The sequence below is a fragment of the Microtus oregoni genome, unplaced genomic scaffold (assembly GCF_018167655.1).
Source record: "Microtus oregoni isolate MIOR12 unplaced genomic scaffold, Mior012 000025F_ref0000491, whole genome shotgun sequence".
In the NCBI taxonomy this organism is placed as follows: Eukaryota; Metazoa; Chordata; class Mammalia; order Rodentia; family Cricetidae; genus Microtus; species Microtus oregoni.
The window spans coordinates 12,540,751-12,561,969 of NW_024543084.1; the positions used below are offsets into that span (position 1 = coordinate 12,540,751).

At 51.7% G+C, this 21,219-nt stretch overlaps 2 protein-coding genes across 2 annotated transcripts in view; one reads left to right on the forward strand and one right to left on the reverse strand.

The window, feature by feature from the left end:
- Positions 1-295: 295 nt before the first annotated feature.
- Spaca9 (sperm acrosome associated 9) lies at positions 296-9,334 on the reverse strand. Its single transcript, XM_041675140.1, has 4 exons — positions 9,163-9,334; positions 4,503-4,678; positions 2,004-2,206; positions 296-1,241 (listed from the first exon to the last, which is right to left on the reverse strand). Exons 2-4 carry the CDS (start codon positions 4,644-4,646, stop codon positions 911-913), a joined length of 678 nt encoding a protein of 225 aa, XP_041531074.1. The 5' UTR covers positions 4,647-4,678; positions 9,163-9,334; the 3' UTR covers positions 296-910.
- A 152-nt stretch (positions 9,335-9,486) lies between these two features.
- Ak8 (adenylate kinase 8) overlaps positions 9,487-21,219 on the forward strand; it is a 118,226-nt gene continuing 106,493 nt past the window's right edge. Inside the window, exons 1-4 of the mRNA XM_041674942.1 lie at positions 9,487-9,984; positions 12,331-12,415; positions 18,266-18,315; positions 21,018-21,131. Of these exons, the coding sequence (XP_041530876.1) occupies positions 9,901-9,984; positions 12,331-12,415; positions 18,266-18,315; positions 21,018-21,131 (333 nt within the window). The 5' untranslated portion in view covers positions 9,487-9,900. The remainder of the gene's footprint in view (positions 9,985-12,330; positions 12,416-18,265; positions 18,316-21,017; positions 21,132-21,219) is intronic.

The following is a 21,219-nucleotide window of genomic DNA, read 5'->3' on the forward strand; positions in this document are numbered from 1 at the left end:
TCGGGATGTCTGAACAGGTCTCTCGTCAGACAAGGAAGTCACTCTTGGAAGCCTGCAGACTGGCCCTGTGTGACCTGAGCCTCCTAGAGGCAGCCCACTCTGAAGGGAAACACTGAGCTTGGCTGTAGAGGTCTCTGGTGCTGTCTGGAGGGGCTTTGCCTATGTGGCCACCCAAAGTCATCTGATGTCTTACATGTACAAGGTTTTTTTTTTTTTTTCGGTTTTTGTTTTTTTGGGTTTGGTCGGGTAAATCCCAGGAAACTAAGCCAGGCAGAGAAATGGTAGAACACTTTATTCTTGAATGTCTCCCCCCGAGGAAGCAACAATACAGAATCTAAGTCGTCCCCTGTGAAGGGAAAAACCAACAGTCAGAGCTCACTTCTGGCAGGCCCAGAAGTCAGAAGTGCACATTTACAGTGTGGGTAGACTAGACCGCTGCAGAGACCAGGCTCAAGGGCCACAAAACAGTCTGACTTCTGCCGTGCTCTCCCTCTCCCAAAGAAGGAGAGAGCATTCATCCCTTGTTTTAGTCCAGGGAACTGAACACAAACGAATTCAGCCTCTTGATCCCTTTCCCCTAACTTGTTCATGAGAGACCTTGCAGCTCATCTTGTCCTTGTCAAGATAAGAAGCTAAGTAGCCCCCCCCCCCCAGTTGTTCACTACAGAGCCAGAAGCCACAGCTGGGCAGGAGGCCTGGGCATCAGCACAACACCCTGCGTCTGGGACATGCCCTGCCAACACCATATTGTTTAGGCAGCTCCATGAGTAAGGATCCCTTTCGTCAACACAGAAGTCAAGAGGCGGAGATGTTAGAAGTGAAAAGCGCGCGCGAGAGGGATATTCTCAATGGTGTATTGGCCCCCAGTGAAAATGGATGACCCGTGGAAGCCAAGTACATTGACAGCGAGTTACAGTTTCCCACCGGGTGGTTTCCAGGGAGGCTTCGGGCCTTTGTCTTTCCCCCTAGATTTGAGGCTCTCTTTTGCAAGCTGCCTATACTTGTGTTTTCCTAACCAATGCTGGGTAACCGTGGTCTGGGCAGGTCTGGTGGTGGCTGCGGCGGCTCCCTGGCTACCCAGGACCTCACTCACGTGCTGCAGCACTTTGCGAGGAAGCTTCTCCGAATGAGCAATCCACTCTTTCATTAAGTCCAGGACTATAGGGATGAGGCTGACCACGCCTCCGTAGTGGTTCCTGGCCTCATCACAGCTCAGGTGGTTCACTACATCGTGCGGGTACCTGTAGGACAGTGAGCAGGTGGTGAGACCCGTCACCCCAGGTGTGAGAACTAGACACACATACCTTGGGCTCCATCCCCGCGTGTTCTAATCCAGAAAGTTGAAGGCCAAGAGCCCCAGGTACTTCTGGTATAGGTAGCAAGAGCTCTCAACCATCAGGACCAGGGCCTGGAGAACCTCCTATCACCTTAAAATACTGGCTACTGGGCTGGAGAGATGGCTCAGAGGTTAAGAGCACTGACTGTACTTCCAGAGGTTCCGAGTTCAAGTCCCAGCAACTACATGATGGCTCACAACCATTTGTAATGAGATCTGGTGCCCTCTTCTGGCCTGCAGGGACAGGACACATGCAGGTAGAATGCTGTATACATAATTAAATAAATCTAAAAAAAATTAAAAAAATAAATACTAGCTACCTTAATCCTTCTTACACTAACATCTAATGAGCTCCCAAAAATGGATTATGGAGCTTCGGATTCTTTGGGGTCACCATGGAGCCCCAGGGGATGTAACTCTGGTGTCCCACTTCTGTAGCCACTTTCTCCCTAGTCTGGTTCTAAATCCTAGGAGACTTTTTTTTGTCCTCTTATGTCTGTGACCCAGTTTTCCATCTGTTTGATGAGGTCAGTCATTCTAGTGGGTAGCTGGGTGCTAGGACTCGGATGGATTAGAGACTGTGCCTGTGCCAGCAGGTGAGAGCCCAGCTTACAGGTTCCCGTTCTCTCGGCACATTCTGCCCGATCGACACCCACGAGGGACTTACTTTGCTCTGAGGCTGCTCAAGTCATTGCTTTGGCTGACCAGGGTTTTGCATTTCTCGAGAAGGCTGTTGGTGACAGGGGTGCCAGAGTGCAGCGCCTCGAAGTGCTGGCAGAGCTTGTTGAGCTCCGAGCAGATGTCCAGGAACATGAGCAGAATTCTCCGGTCCGTAGAGTTGTTGCAGTAGTGTTCCATGTAGCTCTGCACCTGCAGAGGCCACACGTCAGGAGTTGGAGCTGGAGAGACAGAGGGCACTGCCCCAGCCCTCCCACGATCATAGCCTTGATGCCGGACGGGAAGCATTCGAATATACTGGTCATGACAGACAGCTAATGTTTGTGTTCCAAGCACCATTGCAAAAATACTTCCCTAAACGGGGGCTGGAGAGATGGCTCAGAGTTTAAGAGCATTGCCTGCTCTTCCAAAGGTCCTGAGTTCAATTCCCAGCAACCACATGGTGGCTCACAACCATCTGTGATGGGGTCTGGTGCCCTCTTCTGGCCTGCAGGCATACAGACAGACAGAATATTGTATACATAATAAATAAATATTAAAAAAAATACTTCCCTAAGTCTGTACTCCCTTGCTCATCACCTAAGCTCTCCACACTAGGCCCTTGTTTTACATACTTCCTAAATGCTAGTGGTTCAGACATGAGAAGTGACCTGCTTGGATGCCAACAGAAGTGGCCTGGCTGATTTGCCTTCTCGTACAATGACCTGGGCTCCACCACCCTGCTTACCCAAACCACGGAGGGGGAACAAGAATCCTTCAGACTGGTTGTACTGCGTTTTGGAGTCTCCAGTGTATGGGGGAGCAGGTGGGGAACACATAAGTTCACACTGCAGTGTGGCACCCCAACCTGGATTCAGAGACTGTCTCCAGTGTATGGGGGAGCAGGTGGGGGGCACAAGTTCACACTGCAGTGTGGTACCCCAATCTGGATTCAGAGACTGTCTCCAGTGTATGGGGGAGCAGGTGGGGGCACAAGTTCATACCAGACTTCATATACCAAGTAAATTTAAATGCCCCATAATTGTGTAGGTAGCATGCTGAGAACACTAATTTTGTTTTGGTTTCCAAGGTTTCCTTGATTAGGGGTAGGGACCCCTCAATGGGTCTTTTGCCAGTTACTCAGAACCACTCTATGCATCTAAGCATAGGCAAGGTAGATGGCTGGTCTTATGCTACAGGCCTGAGTAATGGATTCAATCATTCCACAGCTTGCTGCTACTCTCCGTGGAGTCATGAAAGGTGGGGGTACCTCTGCTTCCTCTGACACTCCAAACTGTTTCTGTCTAGACAGGGCTACTCTATTTCTTAGTGATCTGAAGGGATTTCTCCCCAGCCTGTAAGGGGTAGAGGTTTCTGACAACACACCTGTCCAGGCACCTGGGGCGGGGACTGCATCAAGGCGTGACGACAACAGAGTGACCTCTTAGGGTGGGGGAGGGTGCTTCGACAGTAGATGGATCTGAGAGCATCCCTTCTGCACCTAAGGTAGGAAGCTCTATCAAGCAGGTGCTCAGGAAGTGGACTTGGGCCACTATTAGAGACTGAAAACCTGTCCCATGCCCTTGGAAGGCTGAGCTACTGTGGGGATGTGGCCAGCTGCTCTTCCAGTAGATTCAGGGCATGAGCATGGACCAGCTGACCACTGTGATAGACGGATGGGCGTGGATTCAGTTTGCACGGAGCATTTTCATCATGGGGGGGGTCAGTGTTTTTTCAAGTAAACAAGACATTTTCCCAAAATTTAGATAAAGAATGTAAAGGAAGTTTCTGGCAAAGGTTGCTGGTGGTCTCATTTCTCCCGGGTACTTGGAGCCTGTACCACACCCACCCTCCAGCCCCCTTTATACAGGCATTTTTTTGGGGGGGGGTGTGACTTCTTTGCAGGGGCCTCTTTTTTAGTTCTAGGATTTAGCTTGTGTATATGTTCCTAGCTGCCCAGTGACTTCCTGGAAGACCTCCAGCCCCCACCGAGAAAACGTGGACAATAGCTCAGCTTTTAAAAAAAAGGGTTAAACAAAAGTATCTGCAAAACCTCCGCCAGTGAGCTGGGCCAGGTGCCAGTCTGTGGCAGAATCTTTTGAGAAGGACCGTTATCTGTGTGCTCACCAGCAAACCCCCGGTGCCCAGCCTAGGGCTCGTAGGTGACACCAGACGCTGAGTGCTTGGTGTGGGTCAGGGCTTTTCCAGGCATGCTATCATTAGATGTGCCTTCCCAGTGGGGAAACTGAGGTTAGTGGGATATGCTCACCAGCCCAAGGCTACAGGGTGCCAGGCAGACTTACAGCCAAGCTGGCTGAGTCTTGAGCCATATCGGATAGGTGGTGCTCACCGCGGGACAGTTTCCATCCATTAGAATCTGAGCTGGCATAGACAATAACATGCAATTCTCCTCTCTAGGGCTCCACCATTCATGTTTTGGGTATGGGGACCGGGCTGGGAAGAACACCCTCCCCCGTCCTGCACCAGCACCCTGCTTGCCAGGCCTCACCTGTCCCACGCTGGAGATGGGCCGGATTTTGTCGTGGGCATTCTCCCGGCAGTGCTCTAGAGCGGCAATGAAGGTGAACTGTTGTTGCTGGAAGAGCTTGTACTTCTGCTCAATGCTGCGGAGACTCTCCTTCACCTCGTTCATTGTGGCCCTCGGGTCTCACGGACGGCAAGGGTCTGTCGGGAGCAAGAAGAGGGGCCTTGAGGTCCCAGAGGTCAGGACTTCCATTTGGCTTTGGAGGAAAGTGCCCTCCCAAAGGAATGTGTCCCTACTTTGTGGAAAGGAAGCAGGTCCTGGAAGGCACATGTTTGTTCTAGGTCCTTCAAATTGTCTACCACAGCACCAAGTCTGACCTTGTCTGCTTACCCTCCGAGGACACAGTCTGCCATGAACTGTGGCTTCCTTCACCTAGGGACAGTTTCTCTGTCCTCAGGGTCTCCAGATCATAGAGTCTATGCTCACACACACACACACACACACACACACACACACACACACACGCACAATCTCGAGTGTACGTGCACACACAGCATCCAGGTCCCCTCCTGTGGCAGAACCTGGGATACAGGGACATGCCATAACATCCCAAACCAACAACATATCAGGTTCTTTTTAAAATTCTACCACAGTGAAGTTGCCGAGAGTCTGGGAATTCTCCCTGTGAGCTAAGTAGGGGAAAGAGTCAGAACTTGGTTGTTCTGTGTGTCTGTCTCTCCGGACGTGGGGCAGAAGCCCCGGCCTTAGGTTGCAGGTTTCCACGGCAGGAGTGGGTACAGACCCCTCCCCTGTCTTATGTTAATCTGCATTATCTGATCAGTGAAGCCATCTGCAGGGAGGGCAGCCCAGGGACCATCATTGATGTCATGCTGACTATCCTCAAGCACTGAGAATCCTCCATGGGCAGAGAGGTGAGGGGGTGCCCTAGTCCATGCTGCCAGGGTTTACTGACCTCGAGCAAAATGCTTAGTCTTTAGGGAATGTCTGAGCTGGAAGGAGCCTCAGCAGCCCATACCCAGTAATGTTCAGGGGTTGTATGGAGGCCTAGAGATAAGGAGTTCCAGTGTGTTTGTGCCACAGACCCCTGGCCCCCAGGTTTCCTGAGGCCTAAACACATCCTCACTGCTCCACATCCCCCCACCAGAGCACACAGAGTCCAGGTTCCAGCATGCCAGCCTGTGTCACATGAGCCAAGGCTATTCCAAGATGCTGAAGCAGAGGGGGCACAGCTTCCTCGTGAGGACAGGGTGGAGCTGGAAAGGCAGCCATGTGGCAGAATAAAGGGCAGTAATGTAAAAACTGAGACCAGACCAGAGTACAGGTCTCTATGGATGTTGTCTGCAAATGAGAGAGCTCGGAGATGACTGTAGGGGAGGCCTTTAAGAGACCCAGGGTTGTCCCAAAATCTACCCCATTAACCCAAGTGGGTCCCTCACTGTGTCTGCCAACAGCTAGGAGTAGCTGTAGCCCTGGTTGGCCTGGTACAAGTCAGCCCCCTGGAGAGAGCAGCCCCTTCCTGAACTCTGCATTCTGCATGCTGTGGGCTGAAATTCTTGTCTATTGGGCGTCTTCCATGCCCTCAGTCTCTTCCCCGTGGGACAGAATAGCTCACTTGGGCACAGTAGGTTTTCTCTTGTTCCTCTTCAGAATTCTGACTCACCAGGGAAAGGTTGAGGGTGAAGAGAGGAAGACAAAATTTAAAGATGCATCCATTCAAAAGAGAAAATAAATATTTAAAAATCTGCCTGCCTCTGCCTTCCAAGTTCTGGGATTAAAGGCATGCACCCCCACTGCCTGGCTTTGTTTTGAATTTTGAAGAACACTGCATTAATGTATCTGTCTTGGCTGTTGAGATTCAGGGCCCCCCGTGTTACATTCACAGATGACTGTCCCATCCTGTTCCAGCTTAGCACTTACAAATGACTCAAGCCACAAGCTAGGAAAGTCAGAGATGCCCGGTGGTGGCTGTCCAGGGAGATGGAGACTGTGCCTTCTTAGCCTGCCCTCTGCTTGTGCGGCCTACTGCTGTATGACAATAGTCAAGGCTGTTCTGCTACCATGGGTCCTGGGTTCAGATCCTGTCACCCTGTCTACCGACCTCAGCTGACAATAGTCTCTGAGCTTGTGCTCTATAACATACAGAAGGAGACACAGCAGCTACCCAGCCTTGGGTAAGGCATGTCCTGAGATGACAGGGACCCCAGAGCCTAGAAGGCAGGGCTCATTTACAACAGAACTCAGAGCTACTGTGATTACCTGGCATGCAGGGGACAGGGGACTGCCACCACAGGTGTGCTGAGTACCTAAAGAAAAGTGGGGGCTGCTAGGAGCTTATCCTCCTTGGTGAAGGGGTTAAACTCTAAGCTTGAAAGGAAGGTGTGCAGGTGGGCAGTGTACTCAGCTAAGGGGCAGGGGTGTAAGACAAGGCCAGGCCAAGAGACCCTTAGGTCAAGCTGGGTATTTAGAACTGCTGAAGGCATCTAAGCCTTAGGGTGGGGATGAACACCACACTTGGTCCTTCCTTCCCTGTGCCAGATGCAGTCCGGTGCTGGACTCTGCAGTAACGGACACAGTATATGAGGCCCTGCCCTGGATGAATCTACTGGAGCGGGGAGAGGTCAGGGCAGAGCTCAGAGTGGGCAGGGCGGACACATGAAAGCCAGGGCTGTGTGGTCTGCCAGAGGGGCATCCGCAGGGCAGAGGCCTGCAGACATCTGCCCTGGTCTGATGATGAGAACAGCCTCTCAGTGGTGTTCTGGAAAGCCCTGGGCATGCGTCATTTCAATCCCTGGTCACAGTTTAGGACAAGGGACCACAATGATCACGTAGGATGATCAGAGGATGAGACCAACACCACACAGTTAGGAAGAGCACAAGCAGGGTCTGTCACATCTCAGTGAGCTCTTCTAGCACATTCTCCCTCCCCTCCCTCTCTTATGTTCCCTGGAGACAAGATGGCAGGCATCGGGTTGGCTGTAGCGGCTGGGGAATGGGGGAGATCTACCAAGGATCTGAAGAGTTACCCAGTCACTTCTAGGGTCTCCCATTACTAGCTCAACCCTGGGCCTCTCTTCTACTCCTATCCCAGGGCAATGAGGACTAGCTAACACTCATGGGGCTGCCTCCTGTGTGTTCAGCTCCCTGCCACCCTCTCTGGGCTTCTGGGTTCTCCAAGGAGACAGTGCTAACTGACTTGCTGTGTCCCCATGAGCCCCCTAGAGCAAACCTGGCTCAGTTCTTGATCCTAGCAACTTGTGACACGCACACGTCAGGGATGTCACAAAAGGGGCTGTAACAAGCTATCCAAAGTGATTGTCCCTTGAACACAAGCCTCTGCAGTCAAATTAGAGTGGATGAAAGACCCGAATGCAGGCGCTCCTCTCTCTGGGGGGAGGAGGGAGGGAAAAGTGATTACCCCGTAGGTTTTAGGCTTTAATTGATTTGTATTTTTCCAGGCTGCTAAAGAAGATTAGATCATGGTATGAAAAGTGCCTAGGGCTTAAAATAAATGAGGAGAAACGAAAGCCACTTCAGAAATGTCCAGGAAGCACACCAAACCTCCCCAGTGCAAGCTGCAGCTCGGCTCTTGAATTCTTTGTTGGGGAGACAAGCTTCTTTGCTCCCCGGCAGACCAGTCTACCAAGGCCTGAGGCCTTTGAGGAAGCAGTCAGTCATGGGGACAGGGGCAAGTGTCACAATCCCAGGCCAGGATGCCTGCTGCCAGCCTTGGGGCTGCCTCTGATTTTACCCATAGCCCTCGGCAAGACTTTCCCCTCCCATAAGTCTCAATCTGTTTCTGCCCAGAGAGGGAGTTTGGTTCAAAACTCCTCAAGCGATCAGAACTTCCACTCTCTGCCCAGCAGCTGATCGGGGAAGAGATCCGGAAAGAGGAAATGACTTGCCCAAAGTCACCTGGCCAACTCCTCTGCCCTGTCCTGTATGCTGAGAAGAAAGGTTTTCATTTGACTATGCCTGGTGCAGTGGCCCAGGAACCCCTGGAAGCAAACCTAACTTGATTCTTGACCCATGTAAACAGAGAACTACAGAGGGTGGAGACGGATGGCTCAGTGGTTAAGAGCCTTTGCTGTTCTTCCAGAGGACCTGACTTTAGTTTCCCGCACCCAGATCTACCTGTCATTCTAGCTCCAGGGTCCGAACACCCTTTTCCGGCCTCTGCTTTTCCTCTGCCCCACCCATATATACATAAATACAAATAAAACTTGTAAGGGTGGGGTTACTGCTGTCCAAAGTGGTTGAGGTTAGATCAAGATTAGTCTAAAGACTAAATGAGATACCACCACAGACGGAAGGCCCATTCTGCCCACTTTCCAATGGCCAGTCACTGCTCACTACTTCAGAGCAGACGTGGGGGTAATGCTCCAGCTGCCCCCATTGCTCAGAGTGGAAACTGAGGCCCAGAGCAGATTTGTCTAGTTCACCATGGATATTCAGACACACCCAGCACTTGGACTTTGGGCTGTCCCTGTAGGCTGTGCCTCCCTCCCTCTTGGTCAACAAGCTGCCACATTTGCCCCTTCCCCAGCAACCAGCTTTCCCCTTGTAGGCCAGGACCTCTCCGCCTCTTGTCCCATCACTCCCCGAGTGTTTTCGATGCAGCTCTAGGGTGGCGTCCCAGCCCCCTTTACCCTGGTTCGATTCATACCGGCCTTCGCCTCACTGAGTGCCCTGAAGCTTGGAGTGCCTCCGTGGGTGTGTGGGCCCCGGAGGGCGGAAAGGCCCACCTCAATTCTTGGGGAAGCGGGAGTGGGCGGGGTCGAGGCCTCAAAGACCAGGCGGCCCTGGCCGATTGTGACCACAGGTGCCATGGCAATCGGGTCACATGGCCCGGCTAAACCAAGAGATCCGCCCAGGTTCCGGCTGACCCCGGCTGCAGATGACTTTTGCTCTTGCAGATACCGGATCCACATCTGCTTAGCAGATCCGTATCTGCGCTTAGCGTCTTTCGTTTAAAGATGGGGAAACTGAGGTCCAGCTGCAGAGTCAGGGTTGGACCCTAAGCGCCCAGGTTCACACGGTGGCTGCACCAGAAGCAGGTTTCTGGGATCTCTCTCAGGAGGGCCTGGGGGATCTAGGGCTGTGGACCCTGGGGCGTTGTGGGATTTTTCACGTGATGGCCCCTTGGGGCATCCTTGAGTCCTTGCTCTGTGCGCTCTTGAAGCATCCTGAGATCCTTGCACTGTGACCCCACGGGCGTCCTGGAGTCCTTGCGCTGTGGCCCATCGGGCGTCCCTCTGCCCTGGGGAAGGAGCGCCTACTGCAGTCGGGGCTGCAATGGATGGAACGGGGAACCAGAACTTGCCCCAGAGGAGGCGCGCACCGATGACGCACAGCCTGGCGTCCTAGCAACGCGGTTACTAGGGAGCGGCAAGCAGTCCGAGATATGGATGCGACTACTGCCCCACACCTCATCCCCCCGGAAATGCTTCAGTACGGGGAGGACAACCACATCTTCGAGATGATGCAGGTGTGACTGGGTGGCCGGGCGACCGCGGGTGGGGAGTGCGGCAAAAAGACTTCAGGGGCCAGGCTAGCAGCACGGTCGGAGGGGAGGCTGGAGGGGGGGAGTGGTAGTCCTCAGTTTCTCCACTTATGAAATCCTGCGGTAGTCTCCAGGGTCTCATTTGGAATTGTGGTGACCGAGCCTTGGGTCTTACCAAACTGGCAGCCCAAACAAGGTAGAATCAGCCACCTGACTTCAAAAGAACAGTTCAGGAAACAAGCAAGAGAAAGATTTGTCCCATGTGACCATATTGGGACGAGGAACACATAAAAGTCTGGTGATCTCCTCCCGCTAGATTCTGTTTTGGGGTCCAGACTTGAGCTTTAGATTAGAAGGCAAGAGGAGCGTTTATCTGAGCAACCGAATCGTGTGGTCCCACCCATCACTGACCCTTCTTTGTCCCAGGTCCATTCTCTCCTGCAAGCTGGTCCGACAAGTTATAAGAACAATATGGAATCTCTGGTTGGCATCAGGCTTCAACCTTTTCCTTCTCCCAGCATGAGATTCCTGGGAAGTTCAAGTTTCTCAGTGACCATTGTCTCAACTGTCAGTCAAAGGGAGGAGACACGTGTATTTTGTCTCACTAGAATGTTCTCATTCCTGTTGGGACAGGTTCATGGGCTGTCCAAGTTCAAGATGGCATCCCTATCCGGTGGCTTCCTCTAAGGCAGCCTATTTTCTACCTAGTCTCCATCTTCAGAACTGGCCTTTCCAAAGCCCTTATCCTGGCTCCCGACCCTCTGTGGCGTAGGCCAAACCCTGTCACCACCTCTGTGTGGTCCACATGTGCTCCCCGCAAGTGCAAACGGCGTTTAAAAGCTGGTCTGGTAAGCTCTTAGGCACTCAGTGATTCTGGGGGCCAAGGGTAAAGTACAGCTCAGTGTCCAGTACCCTATTCTACAATCTGAGGTGTTTGAGCCCCCCAAAACAGAGCCATGGTGACCCGAGCCCAGGCCAAGGAACCAGAGTCTCCAGCCAGCATGCTTCCTTTGGAATGTGTTATTGGTGAGGGGAAACAGAGAGTGGCCATTCACAAATAAAGCAGCTATGGGACGGGGAGATTGATGACCCTGACCTGTTTTCTAGTTGTCCTGATGGAGCAATCACCAAGAAAGCCTAAGCTCATCTGAGTAGTGTCCCCACTGTTTTGATCATTCCCTTAAAAAAAGAGAGAGAGAAAACACATTTTATTGTCAACTAATGTTAGCCTTAGGAAGTTATAAAGATGGTGTTCGTTTCCTGCCAGCCCTTGAACCATCTAACGTGGGTGTCGTCAAAGCCATGAAGCGGAAGCAGGTACTGGATCGTGTCCCCTTTCCCCTGCACTTGGATATCTGCAGTAGTGTGTCTGGCTCTGTGGAATTTTATCAGATGGCTGTGGATCCTACGGGCTTCACAGATCCACTGCTGTTCACCCACATTGCCACCATTTCCAGAGCTCAGTTCACAGGCACGGACTCAGCTTCTTTTCGTCTTGTCCTGAGAAATACTCTTGGCGTTTTGTGTGTGCTTTTCGGATGCACTATCTATGCAACGTCTTAGCCAAGAAGCAAGCAGCCACATGCCCAAGCACAGAGGGAGCCCAGCTGTGCCACTGGACAAAGGGTGGGTGGTGAGGGGAGGGGAGCGGAGTCCCTAAGAAGGGAAGGGAATTGCTGGTGAGTTCTAGAGGTGCGCTGGAATGAGGCTTCCCATTGGTGCTCTTGACTGCCCCACACACCTGTCCTCATAGGCAGAAGCCCCTTCCTACCCGCCCTGCCGCCTAGCTCCTGTCAACTCTCCAGGTCCCTGGTGCCACCCTGACAATTGCTTTTTCAGATACGCGTGCTCAGTTGGACGAAATGGCCAGGGTACTCAAGACTTTACATGTTTGGCTGACAAGTATCCTGTCCCACTGTGGAGCAGCTAACATCTGCGCTGGGCACCTGTTGTAATTGTGCAGACAGGGAGGACTCCAGAACCTGTGGAGTGGTAGAGCAGGTGTGAGGTGAGGCAGGGACCACAGGTGCACATAGCAGGCCTATGCAGGAGTGTAGAGCGGCAGGGATTTACCTGGGTGCACCGTGATCTGATGGTCAAGGAACAGGAAGCATTCTGTGTGGAAGGCCACCTATCGCTACGGCCCTGCATCAGGGCAACAGTGCAGGACCAAGGGAAGGCTTATGTGGGAAGGGGTGGGGGGGGGCTTGCTGCTTAGACTTCCTCAGGCCTCTACTGCCAGCGACCCCAGCAGATGCCCCACTAGGTGATCTCCATGGCAACCAGGGGCCCTGCAGGTGCTAATCTCCTGCTATCTGCTTGTGCCCACAGAACATGCTGGAGCAGGTCCTGATTCACCAGCCGGAGGATCCCATCACCTTCATGATCAACCACCTGCGCTGGAACAACGACAGCGGTGAGTACTCACTCCAGTGTGTGGTAGCTGCCACCACCATCTCCACCAGGGACCCTACCCATCCTGGCCACAGTCCAGAAGCCCTCTGTTCCTAGCTGTGTCTGAAGGGAGATCAGAATAGGACAGAAAGGGGAGGGTACTTGGACAAGTTGCAGTGGTTAATTGGAGAAGGCCTTCTTGTTCTTTCTGAGCCTGACTAATAAAAACTCTCTTGCCAAGCTATTAAAATGCAAAGCCCAGAACGACCCATGTAATCAATTATTAATGCTTCCGCCTGCCCTCACCGATGTCGCCTGTTGGGTTTAAAGCTCTCTGATCACTCTGCTTGTCAGGTGAAGTTTGCTTTCTGCTCTACCTAGACAGGCAAGCACTCAGACTTTTCCAAGGGTCTCATTATCAGTACCTGCTAATGAGTTGCCTAACTCGCCAGACCTCAGCCAAAGGCGGGTTGGCCAGACCTGAGGCTCACATGCAGAGCTGGGAAGAGAAAGGCCCTCCAATGAGCTGGGCCCCATCCTGCATCCCACAGTGGTAGATTTGCTGAGTCGAGGGAGGATTCTTCTGACCTAGGTGAGCCACGTGGGGATCTGCTGTCTTGGTTGGTTGTGAATGGTTGGTTCACTAGCAGCCCTGAGAAAGCTTTATCTTACCACTAAAATTAGCATTCAGGTCTTGAGATGCCCCCATGGTGGAACTGGGATGCTTACAGTCCAAAATGATGCTAAATCACCTAATAAAAGTTAAGTTTATGTTTGAGCTGGGTATGGTGGCATGTGCCTTTAATCCCAGCACTCAGGAAGCAGAAGCAGGTAGATTCTGAGTTCGAAGCCTTCCTGGTCTTCAGAACAACCAGGGCTACACAGAGAAACCCTGCTTTGAAAAATAGGACATCTCTTTTGTCATAGTATCTTATCAGTTAGCAATAGAAATAAAACTGGAACAAATCTTTAGAAACCCATTTTTAAGTGTAGCCGGAGCAGGCTCCATGCCTGCAGGTGCGCCCAGGTAGCCGGAGCAGGCTCCATGCCTGCGGATGTGCCCAGGTAGCCGGAGCAGGCTTCATGCCTGTGGGTGCGTCCAGAGCACCAGCCTTCTTCACATGTTCTGCCCCTGCACCTTGGTAAACATGAGGGTCCTCTTCTAGCTCAAGTTTAGTACGTGGACTCCAGCAGGGAGTTCAAAGGGAGCCCAACAGTGTCCTTTTCTGAGGCTCTTCCAAGGCAGGAGTGGCTGAGTCTGGGTATCCCAGTACTCTGTCGAGGTTTTGACCAGAGAGTGGGTGGAAACTGAGCTGTGACAGGAGAGAGTCAGAGAACCCGGTCCCCTAGATCTCCACCTGCCTCTTCTAGCCTTGCATAGCCTGTCCCAGGCAATTCTCTCTTCCCCTCCCTTGTTGGTTGGTCATATACTGTGCTGGAGGAAATTATTCATTGCCCTATCTACTGCTAGTGTGAATGTCCTGTCTGGGTGGGTGTGCCTCTTGGAGAATTTTTTTTAAGGTTTATTTTCGTTTTTTTGTGTATGAGTATTTTGCCTGCATATGTATGTCTGTGCACCATGTATGTGCAGTACCCATGAGGCCCAAAGAGGGCAATGGATCCCCTAGAACTGGAATTACAGATGCACCACCATGTGGGTGCTGGAAACTGAATCCAGGCCCTTGGCTAAAGCAGCCAGTGCTCCTAGTGACTGAGCTCTCTCCCCATGCCCCACCGTGAGGAAATTTTTTTGAGCTAATAACCTTCAGGCTTCTGTAAACCTCAGGCTTGCTCTTCCTGTCTCAGTACTGCTGTGTGGCTGCAGGTTAGTATTTCAGCATCAGGTGCCCTGCACCAGCCTTCTCCATCCCTGTGTCATCATTCTGGTCTGACCGAGTGCAGCTGAGGCCTGCTGGATGGCTAGCTCTTCCCTGTGTGACAATCCGCGCGTGGCCACCTACCATGCACCTCCAGGGCTGTGGCTTTGCCGACTACTCTCCGTGGAGTTCTCTCTTTATTCCACACAGCACCCTCTGCTGCGGGGAGTGGAGTCCAGGCCTGTGTTGGGGACTCCTCGCCATGGTCAGCCTTCCACCCATCATCTGGATGGGTATCTCTTTCTAGCACGGACGTTCTTCAGGACTCATGCTGGGTCCCATAACCACAGCTTTCGAGGCTTAATTCCCCCCCCCCCCCCCCAGTTCTCCACCGTAGTCTCAGGCCTTGGTTGAGCATTTATGGGACATCTGTGTCTTTGGATGGGGGTTTTCATAGGCTTTCATTCCCAGAAAAGCAAAGCTAAACAACGGGTAGAGAAAGGCCACCTTGCTGTTATGATTTTTCTAGGGTGTCTAAGACAAGACACGTGGGATCAGCTTGAGCCACGCCCCTCTGGAACTTAGCAGGGTCCCATGCCATGCAGTCTGCATTTCCCTCACCCACCTCTGGGCAGCAGTAAGAGTTGCTTGCCTCCTAGCACCAGAGCCACCTTCCTGCTTACTGGCAGCAAGGCAAACCTGGGCACACGAAACACTGACCAGTGACTGACGTGGGAGGAGGAACTTATCCCGGCCTGTTGAGCATGCCCAGGAGGGAAGGAAGGAGCCCCCGCACTTGGGCTAGCAGCCCCTTTGCCTCAAGAAAAGCATTTAGTACAAAGTGAGCATTTACGGTGGCCCTGGGCAATATTAGCACAGGCAGCGGTGGATATAATGGAGCATTTCGCTTCTTATCAAACGCTTGTCCAGGAAAGCCTTGTATTGGAGTTCTGATACCTGAGGGGTTCCTTGTGAATTTTAAATCGTGTTCCTAGTTAAGCCTCCAAAGGCTCCATGGATGGAAAGGTTCTTTGATTCCCTTTGAAGTGCTTGGAGGAGTCTGATTACTCTTGGCAGTCAAGCAGCCTTTTATGACACTGTTTATAAATAATTACTCATGAGCTAGGCTAGAGTTTCAAGTTAGATTTTAAGAAACTGAAATTAGTCACATAAGCGAGTATGAGAAATGGGGAGGGAAGAAGGGCCACGATGTTCCTCTTTAAAGTATTTTCTTAGGCGTGAACAATTTGGGCGCCACTTACAGGAGCTGGGAACGGAGGGGAGGAACATTCCCCCTGTAGCCCTAGCCCATGGCCTTTGCCAAGATGAACATACTGGCTAGGAGCTGGACTTCATGGCTGGATGTCCTGGTTACATGCTCAGTGTGAGATGTGTCTACCTTCCAGCACTGCCATCCCGGAACCCTGGGTCTGGCTGGTGGCATTCTGAGGGGTGGGCAAAGGTCTGTGCTTAGAGCAAGGGGAGCCAGTACAGGCTCACATGGGCACCAGTGCAGGCTCGCATGGGCACCAGTGTAGGCTTGCACAGCGGCTTCCCGCATCCTGACTTTGGCTGGGCAGGCACTCTCTATAGTCACAGCAGTGTCCCCAATTCCTGTTCCTCTCTGTCTTTGGTCACCCTCCCTGCTGCTCTCCAAACTCTAGATTGAACTCTGGCTCCAATCCCACCATCCCCTTCACTGCACCTAAAGTCCACAGAGCCATCTCATTTCCACACTTGGGCTGCAAATGGTGTTTCCACCTGCTATGAAGGGCTCTCACTCAGATGGAGGCGTGGCATGAGAGGCCTTGCCTTGGCCTACATCTTGGAGTAGAAATGGATTCCTTGCTCCCTGCCCTGAGCCCTGCGCTGATGCTGGAAAACACCCCCAGCTCTTACAACAGCCTGTGTCGTGTGTATTGTGCCCACCCGTGGCCCTTCGCCAATGGCTCTGCAAGGCACGGTTCCTGGATGGTGGTGGCTGGTGGCAGCCCCATGACCCACAGAGCATCAAGGACAAAGGCTGTGGCATCAGTGCCTGGAACGGCAGCAGTGTTCTTCCTCCAGGCCATTTTGTGGCCTTGCTTGGAGTATCCTTCCTGGCGGGGTAGCCCTGGCATGGCTCTCCAGCTGTGTTGAATTCTGTGGTCCTCTGTCCTTTTACTAGAGCCTGACTCAACTTGGCCACCCATGGGTCCTTCGCAGTTCCCTACAATGTTGGCTGGCAAAGGGAGCCTTTTTAGGTGGCAGCAATGGTGACTCTCAGTGGTCTCATCAAGGCCCAGGGGATAGCTGAGGTGGCCACTGCAGTTTCTGCTGTGTGGGTGTCCCTGCAGTGTTAACTTCTGTGGAAAGATTCATGCGGCTAAGACTTTGTACCTGTCCTCTGAGAGCTGGCCATTTCCTGGGGACAGCAGTGCCCCAGTTTTTAGGTTGGTGATGAAGCTTACTACAGAGGAAGAGAAGCTGCGGCAAGTAGCTGAACCAGTTCCTCCACAGCGGAACCCCATGTAGTAGTCTCAGCAGGAAGAAGCCACACAGTAGGGCCCAGAGTGTCCCCTGGCTGGGTTGAGGCAAGGACATTCTTGATAGGGAATGACAAGCCATAAATGGACACATGTTAACAATATCTGGGAAGAAAGGGGCTGCCCTAGGATGGAGGGAGTCATTAGGGGGTTCCCTTGGGGATTCTCTGAGCCCAAGGCTATTTTAGGAAAAATAAGGCCCACCTGAGCCTTTTGGAAGCCATATCCCTGAAGGCCCAAGGGAACCCCAAAGATCCTGGGACTCAGGCCAGCAGAGCACTGTGGTACCCAGAGTGTATGGCTCACTTTGCTAGACTGCCCGTCGTGTGGAGCCCCATCATGTGCACTACCCCATCCTCTCTCTGATGGGTCCTGTGCTACTTGCGAAATTTTCAGAGTTTTGGCTAGGAGGCCAGGGAAGGGAGGGGAGTGTCATCTCACTCCCTTCTCCACCCTCACCTCAGAAGCGAAAAGGTACTGGGAATTGGGGCAGAGTTCTATATGAACCCAAACAGTCTATCAGAGTGACGATGCGCTGGCCTAAAGGACACTCTCTGGTTCCATCTCCGTGTCTGTCCCCAGAGTGGACAGTCACTCATGCTTCTCCTGTGCATGAAGTCCTTCCAGCTCCACGTGGGTAGTTGAGCCTCGAGAGAATTGGGTAGACAGCATCCGTGTGTCCTAAGGCTAAGGGGACTCATTCTGGACAACATGGAGGTGACATCTTCAAGAGACTTAACTGGCAGCCATCCTGGGCTTAGGTGTCCATCTGACCTTGTTGGTACCCCATCCTACCCTGTCATTGCAATAGGCTTCTCTCTCTTCCCGGTTACCAGCAACTGTTCCATGGTATCCCAGATGACACCCCAGGGCTTCTGCAGAACCAAAACTATTCCAGAGCCAGGACTTACAGCCGCAAATAAGCTGCCAGGGTTTTAAAAATTTTTGCCTAGAAATGCCTGCATTCGAAAACACAGACTTCCCTGCCTTGGGTTTTATAAATCTGACCCGTACACTGCAGGCTTCTTTCCATTATTTTCTTCTATAAAATGACGGGGTGTGTGTGGGAGATACATTCTACTAAATAAGAAGGCATAAATATATATATATATATATATATATATATATATATATATATATATATATATATATGTAAAAGCATCAAAGGTCGATTTACATAAAATACAACTTTATTTGAAAGAGTGTTCCCAAGACAAAGTCCCTGTTTAAAATGCTTTATGGCATTTGAAAATCCCAATTGTTTTTGATATTCATTAGTTTGGTGAACAAGTTACTGTGTCCGTGTCCCTGCGGAGACAGAAAAATAAACCATCTCTGTGATCGCTTACCTCTCTAAACACAGAGAATGCGTTTCGGGGCGCGAGCGTCTCCCAGCCTCAGGATTATGAATGGCCGTGTCACTGGCAGAAATGAAATCTGGGGAGGAAAGAAATAGACCCAACGCAGCACAGACAGGGGAGGCCGCTTTGTCACGCCCAGCGCTGACGTCCAAATCTTTTTCTTCCACAGTGCCGAAGGTCGTGATATTAGGTCCGCCTGCCTCAGGGAAAACCACCATCGTAAGTGCATTAGATTAAATGCGGTTCTAGAAGGTGTCATTCATGCTCCGGTGGACAGGAAGCTGTGCACTGGTGTGCACCACCCGTCTGCCCTTTTCTTCTCTTCCTGCCCACTTTCTCATTGTAAATGGCAGTGTGTGTTCATAGCCAGGGTCTTAGTTAAGGTTTCTATTGTTGTGAAGAGACACCATGACCACAGCAACTCTTACAAGGAAAACAATTAACTGGGGCTTGCTTACAGTTCAGAGGTTTAGTTCCTTATCATTATGGCTGGAAGCGTGACAGCATGCAGAAGGACTTGGTGCTGGAGAGGTAGCTGCAAATTCTACACCTGGATCGGCAGGCAGCAGGAAGAGCAAGTGAGCCACTGGGCCTCACTTGAGCTCCTGAAACCTCAAAGCCCACCCCAGTGACACACTTTCTCCAAAAAGGTCACACCTCCTAATGATGCCATTCCCTCGGAGCCTATGGGGGCCATTTTCATTCAAACCACCACAGGTGGGAATTCAGAATATATGAGACTACAGTCACAGAGCCCTTCGGGGATGAGCGCTGCCTAACATGTGGGCACCACCCCTTGCCTGGTCACACCTCAGAGGCACCCTGGGGTCATCTCCCCCAGTTGTAGCTGAGGAGTTCATGTCTAGAAGGAATTCTGGGCCAAGGGCCTGCATACGTTAGGGGCTCCGGTTATGGAGTCTCAGTGTGGACTGAGAAATAGCTGAAGCAGGAAGGGCAAAGGCCCTGTGCCGTGTGCTCACACGTCAGTTCTGAGACTTCAGCACACCATTTTACCCCCTTTGCTCTTTAGTCTCCCCAAGGTAAAACCAGACCAGACGGTGAAACATGTCAGCTCCTCCCCCTCCCTTGTCTCTTTTCCATACCCCAAAACCGGCTGGAAGCTGGTGCCTTTGTTCTACCATGACTTTCATCTCGGGGTCCTTGGTTTGACTTTGTTTTTCTTTTGAGCCTGGGTATTACTTTATAGCTTTGGTTGGCCTAGAACTGGGGCTGTAGCCCAGGCCTCACCCAAACTCAGAGTAGAGTCCTCCTCCCTCGGCCTCTCGTTGCTGTAATTACAGGTGTGGGCCACCATGTCCAGCTGCATGTCCAGGCTTTCGTTTTGTTTTTTTTTTTTTTAACTTTTATTACATCTTACTATTTTGTATGTGTATACTTGCTCACATGTGTATTTGTAGGGGGAGGCATACATGAGCCACAGTGCATATATAGATAGAGGTCAGAGGGAAACTTGTGGGCGTTGATTCTCTCTTTCTACCATGTGGGGCCCTGGGATCCAACTCAAGTTGTCAAGATTGGCATCAGGCACCCAACACGCCAAGCTAGTCCCTGGTTGTAGCTGTTAAATTCCACAGGTGTAGTAGAATTATGACAATCTGAGGTGGGACTCTTTCTACCTTCTAAGCTCGGGTGAGAGTAGACTTAGGCTGTCCCTTGCCCACTGAGCACTTTACCTCAAAAAGGAACCACGATGGGTGATCCTTGCACAAGACACCTGTGTGTGCTGCACTGTGAGGGTCAATGAAGCTGTTGTCATTCGTCTGTCCGTCTGTCTCTCCAGCCTTCTGTGTCTCCAGATGCAGTTTTTCTGTTTTATTCTCCTCCTTTCTCGTCGGCCTCCCTGAATCCAGCCACCACCATTGTGCTATTTTTAGAGACAGGGGTCCCCCCACTTGCTTATTCTTGGTATTGCCAGAGCTTTGAAAACTGCAGGCTCCATGGGTCTCCTACAGATGCTGTGGTCACCCCTGGGGTTGGGCCTGGATGGCCAGTAATCTTGAGGCTGGATCCATGATGACCTAATGCATCTAGACACCTGCTGGGCTCCCTTAGTGAGCTGTGTGCTCAGCAACAGGGCAGCTGTTCTTTAGGTGCCCGGTCCTCTCTGATCCCTAGGAGGGATTTGCTGGGCACAGCAGGTGAGGAACACAGAGGCCTACCTCCACCTCTTCCTCGTGGTCCACAAAACCCAGGAAGACCCAGAGGTGGACGGCCACACAGAGCCAATGCTGGGTGAACCTGCTTTGTCTGCTGCTGGGGGGCCTCCTCCAGCCACCCACAAATGACTGTTTCCCAAGGCCAGCCTTTGCTCCACTGCCCAGCTACAGTCTCCACTCCTCAGCCATCTTTTTCTAATGGAATACATGAGGATTTGGCAGATTTAATTCCATTGGTTTTTGTTTTGTTTTGTTTTTTCTGTTTATTCAGGTTGGCCTCAAACTTAGCAATTCTCCCGTTTCAGCTTCCAAATGCTGGTGGTACAGCCACATGCTACCATGCCTGGCCTTGTGTGTGTCTGTGTATCTGTGTGTGTGTGTGTATATCTCTGTGTGTGTCTTTGTGTTGTCTGTGTGTGTGTGTCTGTGTGTGTATATTTAGACCAGAGGATGTCTTTGAGTTACACTCATTAGCACCATCTACCTCCTCAGAGACTGGGTCTCTCACTGGCCTGGAACTTGCTAGTAGTCTAGACTGCCTGACCAGCACGCCCCAGGGATACTCCTGTCTCCACCTTCACAGCACTGAGGTTCCAAGTGTGCTGTCATGCCAGGAATTGTTATTATGGTTCCGAGACAGGCTGAACTCAGGTCTTTCTCCTTGGAAGGAAAACTCTTCACTGACTGAGCCATCGTCCCCACCCAGTGGAGTTATACCTAAGGTGTTCGCTTTTATTTCTTCAGGCAATGTGGCTCTGCAAACACCTCAACAGCAATCTCATCACCAAGGAGAACTTACTAGAAAAAGAGTTTTCCCAAATGGCTGAGGAAGCCAAGAGACACTACAAGATTTACAAGGTAAGGCTGGCCCCTGGGCCAGGGACAGGGACAGAGCAGCTGTGGCTTCAGGGCTTCACCTTCCTATTCACTTGGCTAATTTCCATCT